Raw genomic sequence first — 9,530 nt, 5'->3', positions numbered from 1 at the left:
ATTTGTGATTGTTTTGGTAAAACATGGTTCAATGGAATTCTGTAATTAATAATATTATCTCCCTCTGCTATGAGTTCAATATAATTTGAGCTGATCATATAAGATCTAGCTGCCATGTGAATTCATAAAGCAAGGAGTAAATATAACAACGCTAATAGTAATAAATATCATTAATTATCAAACCAACCATGAAACTACGACTCTCATAGTCGCTTTGTATAGATCACAAAATCATAAAACCTCTAGTCTTTTACCAGTCAAGGACGACTTCACATTCGGTAGAGCCTCTTGGAATTTTAAGGAGTTCCTTGAAAGCAGACTTTTGTAATCTTGAATGACTAGTCAATAGAGTGAGATTCTTGAGTTTTGCCGAATTCTCTAGGAAGTACCTTCCTAGTCTCATAGCTACAAGACGTTCTCAGGTTTTGATTCTGAAATCAACAAATTCCAGAGAAGATAGCAAACACTCAGGCACAGGTGAAAAACTGATTTGATTCGTCTCATCAGGAGCTGCTCTTTTGTCATAATCGAATACCTGAGTTACACAAAAAAAAAAAAAAAAATTGATGAAAACACGCAATGAATCTTTGTCTAGAGATAAAAAAAAAACTAATTGGGTTTAAGCATATTATTACCAAGCTCAGGGATTTCAAGTTTGGGAAACTCTCAAGCAAGGTTAGTAAACATTCCAAAGGGGAACAGCATAGAGTGACATGCAGACGGGTCATGTAACCAAACCGAGGCAATGGATCTGTCTTCAAGTATTCACAGATGAGCTGGAAACAAAAAGAAAACTAATGTGCGTCTGATAAGTCATCATCGATGCTCAAATAGCTTAGTTGAGGAGCATCAATCAAAATTCCCGTAGTAGAATGGAAAGAAAAACGACGTACTAAAGTGAGTCTCTTCAGTGACTGAGAGTGCACCTGTAAGATATTTGCTTCACCCCCAAAAGTGAAAATTTCTAGGTCCTCCAAGACAGGGCAGGATGAGACAAGTCTCTCAAGAGTGGCCTCCTTATGATACCGAACAGAATTCAAGTACATAGTCTTCAGACAAGGTAAGAAAACAAACTCAGCGCTGACAAAGGTGACCCATTGGAGTCGCAAGTGTACCAGTGTCTCACAGACGTAAAGGCTTAGTGGCATCTTATGATAAAAACCCCTCTCAACAGATAGACGTTGGATCTTGCGTTTAGTTAAGGCGTCGATCCATGATGTGAGATAAGATGCATCATTTGTATCAAGAGATAACTCCACATTTTGTAGGCATGTAACCCTATCGGAATGGAAAAACCTGTCGCCAAAACTCTTAAAGGAGCTGAAATCTGGGAATTTCCAACGTGCCCATTCTAAGCTAGGAACCAAAAGCCATAGACTTCTCCATCTGGAGGACAAAACGCTTGTCCTAACAACTTCCTGTGTCCGAAGATGATTAAGTATATGACAGATCAAAGGATCAGGTAACTGGCTTATCCTATCTTCATTCAATCTCTCACTCAACCCTTTGGAACAAGCCATTTGCGCAAGAGTAATGTATATGCCATCCAGTTTTATACTCATCTTTTTTTTTTTGAACAACCTACTACTCATCTTCTAATAGTTTCTTTTAGCAAAAACTTTTTTTTTTTGAACAACCTACTACTCATCTTCTAATAGTTTCTTTTAGCAAAAACTTTTTTTTTTTGAACAACCTACTACTCATCTTCTAATAGTTTCTTTTAGCAAAAAAAAAAAATCAATTTTTCTAAATTTTTTTTATTAAAGTTGAAGTAATCTAATTAAGTAAGTCAATTATGAGCTTTAATAGTGGTGTGATTTTATGTGAATGTGTCTTTTTAATTGTGTAGCTATGATGATAAAATAGTGTCCAATGATAAATTAATATATCAAGTGATAATAATTTATATACTTTTCTATTTACTATTTAACATTGTTAGATTCTAGAGTTTTATTATATTGGTTCAATGATATAGGTTAGATTTTTATTTGGGTGATTTAGGTGAGTAACCAAAAAAAAATGATAGAAGAATATAATAGTATAATTTAAAAAATTAGGAAACAGGATCAAGGTTAGGTAAAATTACCAAACTAGTGTTTGTGGTAGTAGAGGGCAGTGGAAGCTGCTGATCAGAGGTGGTGGCTGGTGGCTAGAGGCCAACGGCCGGAGGAGATGGCCGGTGGCCAGAGGCCGACGGCCGGAGGAGGTGGCCGGTGGCCGAAGGAGGTTTCCGGTTGCCGGAAGAAGTCACCGGTGGCCGGAGGAGGTTTCTGGTGGCCGGAAGAAGTCGCCAGAGGAGCTGGCCGGACTTCGCCGGATAAAGAAACCGGAGGTGGTCGGAAGTGGCCGGAAAACATGGTCGAAAGTCGCTGGAAAATGTGGTCGGAGGTTGCCGGAATAGGTGACTGGAGATCACCGGAAATGATGGCCGGAAGACACTGGAAAAGGTCAGCGGAGGTCACCGAAAAATGACTGGAGGTCGCCGAAAAAGGTGGCCGGAGGTAAGTTGCCGGTGGTGGTGTTAATGGTGGATGAAAAGGTAAAAAGTCTCATTAATACAGAAAATACAGCAAATATAACCTTCTTATGGTTACTATTGCTACCCAATTAATTATAGTTTTTTTGTGTGTTATTTCTGCCAATTCCCCTTTTTATTTATTTCTATTTTTTTTCTTCATCTTATAATTAAACCAAAAAACAGAGTATTAGAGTATAAAGGTGCAAAACAAAGTTGCAGATAAAGGTAAAACCTGACTATGCCAGGTCTTAAGAGTAACAAACTCGATTTTATTGCATAACAAACAACTCAGATTTCTTGTGTACATCAAAAACTTATAAATCAGATAACAAGCTTCACATGTTCTCTCTAATTTTTAGTAATCATATGACAATGACTTGACACACAACTAAAATTTGCTTGGACAAAATGAGGTTCCAATTTTACCAAACCAAATCAAATCAAGAGGCCTAAACCTGCATTTTGTATGGCAAGAGCTGGTAACTCGATTCGACATTGCTAAGAGTTTTCTAACACCTGAACAGATATAAAGATCAATGTAAAATTATAGAAACGCAAATTCCATGGTTTTATTAAGATACATACATATGTTTAGTCTTTATTCGTAAACATTTTGACACATATTAAGACCATAGTTTGTTCGTCGAAACAATAAAATGAAGACCATACAGTAATTTGTTTACAAATGTAACAGTTCAAATATATATATATATATATATATATATATATATCTTTTCATAAATATAACATTTGCAAGACTCTGAAACATCTTCAATGGATTGGGGGACAAAAAAAAAATGATGTTTGTTACACTCGACAATTGATTGCCCAAGTTTCTTGAGAATTACCCAAGTTTACCTTACTAGTTCATTTCAGCGACATAACTCTCGTTATTGAAAACTGCATTGACATAGAAACCTTGAAAGCAACTTGATGTATGATAATTAATATCTAATTGAAATTAGAATCCATCTTCTTTATTATAAAACTTCTGGCTTTGCTTCTCTGTACTTCAAACAGATCCCTGCTAGATTAAATAATGCAAGTATCCATCACATTCGAAATAGAACTGGTAATTGGTGATTATTACATGAGCAGCAACCACCTAAAATCATTATTTTCTTTTGGCACATAGCCTCCTCCTAAATCAGTATTTGCTTGCAGTTTTGGTACATACCTAAAGCACAAGGACTTCACAAGCGCTAGAGCATGATCTTTTCATTGCAACGAGTTCTGTAAGGCNCATAATTGTGGAATATTCCTTTACAATTAATTAAAAAATCATTATTATCTTTTGGCACATAGCAGCAACCACCTAAAATCATTATTATCTTTTGGCACATAGCCTCCTCCTAAATCAGTATTTGCTTGCAGTTTTAGTACATACCTAAAGAACAAGGACTTCACAAGCGCTAGAGCATGATCTTTTCATTGCAACGAGTTCATTAAGGTAGTCACACTTTGACTTTTCCCTACGGCAAACATTGAGCCTTAGTTTCTCCAGGATTGTTGAATTCTCCAGGAAGTATCTTGCTAGCTCCATTTCTCCTTCATCTCTTATGAATGAAAGTTTCAGTTCGACAAACTTAAGCGATGATTCCAAACACCGAGGCACTGCTCCAAACACCACATTTGGTTCTCTCTTCTCCTCATCACGTATGGATGAGTAGTACTTGAATATATCCTGCACAAAAGGGAACAAACAAATAAATAAAAGCAAAGAAAGCTGAGTAGAGAGATACATGAGAATTAAAGCTATTAATTATATTACCATTCTAGTTTTGTGCAGCTCTCAAGAAGGACTGGTGATCAAAGGTCAATTAAACCTATTGTGCACTCAACCACGATCCAGTGATGTCGTTGTAACACTTTAGGGTCAGATCCACAGAGACCAAACAATGCACTATGAAATTATTTAGACCGAATATAGCTAAGGCAAAAGAAAGATTGTGTTTTAAGTAACCGATTAAAAGCAGAAAATAAATAAGAGTTTTGCAATCAAAGAAGGATATTGGGCGTAGGGAATCAGTTAGGGGATACAACCACAAATTTAGATGATAGATTGGGAAAGCATTAGAAACCGTTCTTGAACTCAAATCACAATAATAAAGCTAACCTACTTCCGCAGCATTAGCTAACTATGCAAAGAAATAACTAGACCCTAAACTTCCATTTGAATGTAGGTAAACAAGCAAACATTAAAGTTCAAGTTTGATTTGTTCACAAGGTACCTCAACTTCAACTTCCAATGGCTAAGGTCCACCTTGCTCACCTATGTTTGTTTCAAGTAACTCAACAACACTTTCGGTGCCACGATGAATTGAACCTAAGATCTTAATCTAGGTGATCAATCTAGCTTAAGCATTAAGAACAACAATAGATGAAGAACAAATAGATCTATCCCAAATCTAGAAACATAAGTTTAGATAATCATAAACCCTTTTTTGAAACCCGAAACCCAATACTAAAACTACTCAGACATAGAAGTAAAAGAACAGCAAATCAAAGATGAAGAGAACATAATTGAATTGCAAATAGAAGTAAAAAGGTTTAGAATTCTTCTCCAAAGGGTTAGAAAGGATTAGAGATCTTCTCCCAAGGCTTACAAGTACTCAAAAGCTGCGTAAAATCAAAGGTTTTTTTCTAGAGGTCGAGCCTCGTTCTTAAATAGTAAAATAAAACCCTAAAAATCGGTTTAAAACATAAAAGGAAAAGTTGCTTCGGGCACAGGACTGGTCGATCTCAAATGCGGATCAGCCGATCTCGGATGCTTTTCTGCGTTTGCTCTATATGCTTGCTAGTCCGATCGGTCTTCAACCAACTTGGCTTCAGATGCTTGTCTTCATCCCCAAAACACTCAGTTTCCTTCCAAAGTAACCTAGAACCTGTAGAGACTCACAAAAGACTAAGAAGACTCTAAAAGCACATTTGGACCTAACAAAAGACTTAAAACAAGTGCAAAAACTATGTTTAAAATCCTAGAAAATACAGACACATCAGCTGGCAGCATTTCAAGATCACATTTAGCAAATCTAGCATTCAAGCGGGATAGGTTACGAAACTGGCGCACGGTTCTTGATTTTGAGTATAGAAAGAATTCCTGGCAAAACAAGTTATGGTGAGAAGTTATCGGAGAATTAAAGCAATTTTAAAAAATAAATATTCTCAAACTTTGAGATGTAAACCTTCAAAATATCACTAGTAATAACTAGATCCCTGACCCTCCGAATATCGGTGAGGATATCGTGAACCACTTTTTTAAGAGGTCTCACAAAGTAGTCGTGGCGCATCGGTTGCAAATCAATATCTAGTTTGGCAAGGAAAACTGAACTAATGATCTGAAAGTCTTTTGTTGAGGCTATCTTAGTACTCAAACACTGGAGTAGAGGTGCATCGATAACAAATCCACTAGACTCATCCATATCCAGGTTGATTCTCTTTAGCGTATGAGAGCGAACTTGTATTGCATTATGATTCAAACATCCAAAGAGTTTTAAATCTTCCAGAACTGGAGAGCCTGAGATAAGTTTCTCAAGTGTGGTATCACTAGTAAGTCTAAGATAACTGAACATCGGTTTCTCAACTTGCATTATGATTACCCAAGTTTACCTTACTAGTTCATTTCATGAGCGACATAACTCTCGTTATTGAAAACTGCATTGACATAGAAACCTTGAAAGCAACTTGATGTATGATCTTTAATATCTGATTGAAATTAGAATCCATCTTCTTTATTATAAAACTTTTGGCTTTGCTTCTCTGTACTTCAAACAGGTTCCTGCTTGATTAAATAATGCAAGTATCCATCACATTCAAAATAGAAATGGTAATCCTCTATATATTAATAGAGAAGCATTCTCAAGAAAATGCTGATGTGTCATCGTTAGAGAGCTCGAGACACTAATGAATTTATTGTTCTTATTTTTATTTTTATGATATGTACACATAATTGTGGAATATTCCTTTACAATTAATTAAAAAATCATTATTATCTTTTGGCACATAGCAGCAACCACCTAAAATCATTATTATCTTTTGGCACATAGCCTCCTCNATATTCTCAAACTTTGAGATGTAAACCTTCAAAATATCACTAGTAATAACTAGATCCCTGACCCTCCGAATATCGGTGAGGATATCGTGAACCACTTTTTTAAGAGGTCTCACAAAGTAGTCGTGGCGCATCGGTTGCAAATCAATATCTAGTTTGGCAAGGAAAACTGAACTAATGATCTGAAAGTCTTTTGTTGAGGCTATCTTAGTACTCAAACACTGGAGTAGAGGTGCATCGATAACAAATCCACTAGACTCATCCATATCCAGGTTGATTCTCTTTAGCGTATGAGAGCGAACTTGTATTGCATTATGATTCAAACATGCAAAGAGTTTTAAATCTTCCAGAACTGGAGAGCCTGAGATAAGTTTCTCAAGTGTGGTATCACTAGTAAGTCTAAGATAACTGAACATCGGTTTCTCAACTTGCATTATGATTACCCAAGTTTACCTTACTAGTTCATTTCATGAGCGACATAACTCTCGTTATTGAAAACTGCATTGACATAGAAACCTTGAAAGCAACTTGATGTATGATCTTTAATATCTGATTGAAATTAGAATCCATCTTCTTTATTATAAAACTTTTGGCTTTGCTTCTCTGTACTTCAAACAGGTTCCTGCTTGATTAAATAATGCAAGTATCCATCACATTCAAAATAGAAATGGTAATCCTCTATATATTAATAGAGAAGCATTCTCAAGAAAATGCTGATGTGTCATCGTTAGAGAGCTCGAGACACTAATGAATTTATTGTTCTTATTTTTATTTTTATGATATGTACACATAATTGTGGAATATTCCTTTACAATTAATTAAAAAATCATTATTATCTTTTGGCACATAGCAGCAACCACCTAAAATCATTATTATCTTTTGGCACATAGCCTCCTCCTAAATCAGTATTTGCTTGCAGTTTTAGTACATACCTAAAGAACAAGGACTTCACAAGCGCTAGAGCATGATCTTTTCATTGCAACGAGTTCATTAAGGTAGTCACACTTTGACTTTTCCCTACGGCAAACATTGAGCCTTAGTTTCTCCAGGATTGTTGAATTCTCCAGGAAGTATCTTGCTAGCTCCATTTCTCCTTCATCTCTTATGAATGAAAGTTTCAGTTCGACAAACTTAAGCGATGATTCCAAACACCGAGGCACTGCTCCAAACACCACATTTGGTTCTCTCTTCTCCTCATCACGTATGGATGAGTAGTACTTGAATATATCCTGCACAAAAGGGAACAAACAAATAAATAAAAGCAAAGAAAGCTGAGTAGAGAGATACATGAGAATTAAAGCTATTAATTATATTACCATTATGAGAGATTCTAGTTTTGTGCAGCTCTCAAGAAGGGCTGGCAGCATTTCAAGATCACATTTAGCAAATCTAGCATTCAAGCGGGATAGGTTACGAAACTGGCGCACTGTTCTTGATTTAGAGTATAGAAAGAATTCCTGGCAAAACAAGTTATGGTGAGAAGTTATCGGAGAACTAAAGCAATTTTTAAAAATAAATATGCTCAAACTTTGAGATGTAAACCTTCAAAATATCACTAGTAATAACTAGATCCCTGACCCTCCGAATATCGGTGAGGATATCGCGAACCACTTTTTTAAGAGGCCTCACAAAGTGGCCGTGGCGCATCGGTTGCAAATCAATATCTAGTTTGGCAGGGAAATCTGAACTGATGATCTGAAAGTCTTTTGTTGAGGCTATCTTAGTACTCAGACACTGGAGTAGAGGTGCATCGATAACAAATCCACTAGACTCATCCATATCCAGGTTGATTCTCTTTAGCGTATGAGAGCGAACTTGTATTGCATTATGATTCGAACATCCGAAGAGTTTTAAATCTTCCAGAACTGGAGAGCCTGAGATAAGTTTCTCAAGTGTGGTATCACTAGTAAAACTAATACGTTCTAAATGCATGTTCTTCAGACAAGGTAAGGAAACATACTCGGCATTAGGCAAGCCAGCCCGTTTGAGTCGTAAGTGTACTAGTGTCTCACAGGTATATATGCTCACGGGTATCGCATCACGGCAGTAATAATTGACATCAAGATGCTGAATCTTACGCCTAGTCACAGCATCAATCCATGACTTGAGACCACATATATGATGACGATAACCCAAATATAACCGAAGTTTGCGTATCCATGACTCCCTGTGGATATCAAAAAACCTTTCAACAAAATTCAAAAAGGCATCGATATTTGAGAAATCTTTTAAGAAGTCGTAGAGGCTTAAGTCCAATCCAGGAACCGATTGCCAAAGATATCTCCATCTGGTGGATAAAACACTTGTTCTTACAGCATCCTTAGTAGAAAGACGAAGAAGTATTTCACATATCCAACGATCGGGTAAGTTGCTTATCAAATCTTCCTCCTGTGACTCTTTTTCACGTATTTTGGTTTTCTTCTTTCTACCCACCATTTTGTTTTTCTTCACACAACTCTATTATATTATAATCTGCATCATCAAATTTCACAAAATATTAAAATTGAAATTTACAGAAACAAGTAACTAATTAATTTCGAATGTTATTACGAGATACGAACACTAGCTTGCATATTAAACTAATCTAGTAACCAAGAGAGACGAACTAACATTACACGCGAGGGCTTGGTAGGTTTAGGGTTTTCACTTCTCTACCTTAGAAATCGTGGAAAAGTATAAATCGAGTAACTTTGACACAAACGCCTTACCGTTTTTTTCTTTCTCTTACTAGAAACGCCTCGCTGTTTATCTTTGAACCAAGAAACAACCAAAAGTCCGATTGGACCAAACCGGAAATATCCACTTTTGTGCAGATAATTAATCCTGGTTTCAAATTTTGATGTCCGCTAAGCCAATAGGTCAATTCGACTGACATATTCAAAAAGCAAAAAAAACTATGAAACGACTCTCATATTCGCTTTTTGTCTACACGAAAAAAAAAAAAAAAAAAAAAAAAAAAAA

General features: G+C 36.2%; 3 protein-coding genes across 3 annotated transcripts; all 3 read right to left on the bottom strand.

Annotated features, from left to right (window-relative positions):
* On the bottom strand, positions 419 to 1,520 carry LOC104728854 (putative F-box/FBD/LRR-repeat protein At2g05300). Its single transcript, XM_010447783.1, has 4 exons — positions 1,116 to 1,520; positions 927 to 1,049; positions 636 to 776; positions 419 to 535 (listed from the first exon to the last, which is right to left on the bottom strand). The coding sequence occupies exons 1-4, from the start codon at positions 1,518 to 1,520 to the stop codon at positions 419 to 421; spliced, it is 786 nt and encodes a 261-aa protein (XP_010446085.1).
* On the bottom strand, positions 3,906 to 6,108 carry LOC104728853 (F-box/FBD/LRR-repeat protein At1g51370-like). Its single transcript, XM_010447782.1, has 3 exons — positions 5,704 to 6,108; positions 5,508 to 5,618; positions 3,906 to 4,202 (listed from the first exon to the last, which is right to left on the bottom strand). The coding sequence occupies exons 1-3, from the start codon at positions 6,106 to 6,108 to the stop codon at positions 3,906 to 3,908; spliced, it is 813 nt and encodes a 270-aa protein (XP_010446084.1).
* LOC104728852 (F-box/FBD/LRR-repeat protein At1g51370-like) lies at positions 7,502 to 9,005 on the bottom strand. The gene is made up of 3 exons (XM_010447781.1): positions 8,112 to 9,005; positions 7,886 to 8,026; positions 7,502 to 7,798 (listed from the first exon to the last, which is right to left on the bottom strand). The coding sequence occupies exons 1-3, from the start codon at positions 9,003 to 9,005 to the stop codon at positions 7,502 to 7,504; spliced, it is 1,332 nt and encodes a 443-aa protein (XP_010446083.1).

This window comes from Camelina sativa, chromosome 11 (genome assembly GCF_000633955.1).
Source record: "Camelina sativa cultivar DH55 chromosome 11, Cs, whole genome shotgun sequence".
NCBI classification, from domain to species: Eukaryota; Viridiplantae; Streptophyta; class Magnoliopsida; order Brassicales; family Brassicaceae; genus Camelina; species Camelina sativa.
Note: the sequence above shows the minus strand (reverse complement) of the source record. Positions and strands in the feature narration are given on the sequence as shown.

What these genes read in the sequence shown, in the direction of transcription:
- LOC104728854 (XM_010447783.1), bottom strand. Translation starts at nt 1,520, where the DNA reads ATGGCTTGTTCCAAAGGGTTGAGTGAGAGATTGAATGAAGATAGGATA. An exon ending in TTTACGTCTGTGAGACACTG is followed by an intron (nt 1,050 to 1,115) that starts GTACACTTGCGA and finishes CCTTGTCTGAAG; the next exon opens with ACTATGTACTTGAATTCTGT. An exon ending in ACTTGAAATCCCTGAGCTTG is followed by an intron (nt 536 to 635) that starts GTAATAATATGC and finishes TGTGTAACTCAG; the next exon opens with GTATTCGATTATGACAAAAG.
- LOC104728853 (XM_010447782.1), bottom strand. Translation starts at nt 6,108, where the DNA reads ATGCAAGTTGAGAAACCGATGTTCAGTTATCTTAGACTTACTAGTGAT. An exon ending in TTACTAGTGATATTTTGAAG is followed by an intron (nt 5,619 to 5,703) that starts GTTTACATCTCA and finishes TTGTTTTGCCAG; the next exon opens with GAATTCTTTCTATACTCAAA. An exon ending in TGCTGCCAGCTGATGTGTCT is followed by an intron (nt 4,203 to 5,507) that starts GTATTTTCTAGG and finishes CCTTTTGTGCAG; the next exon opens with GATATATTCAAGTACTACTC.
- LOC104728852 (XM_010447781.1), bottom strand. Translation starts at nt 9,005, where the DNA reads ATGGTGGGTAGAAAGAAGAAAACCAAAATACGTGAAAAAGAGTCACAG. An exon ending in TTACTAGTGATATTTTGAAG is followed by an intron (nt 8,027 to 8,111) that starts GTTTACATCTCA and finishes TTGTTTTGCCAG; the next exon opens with GAATTCTTTCTATACTCTAA. An exon ending in AACTAGAATCTCTCATAATG is followed by an intron (nt 7,799 to 7,885) that starts GTAATATAATTA and finishes CCTTTTGTGCAG; the next exon opens with GATATATTCAAGTACTACTC.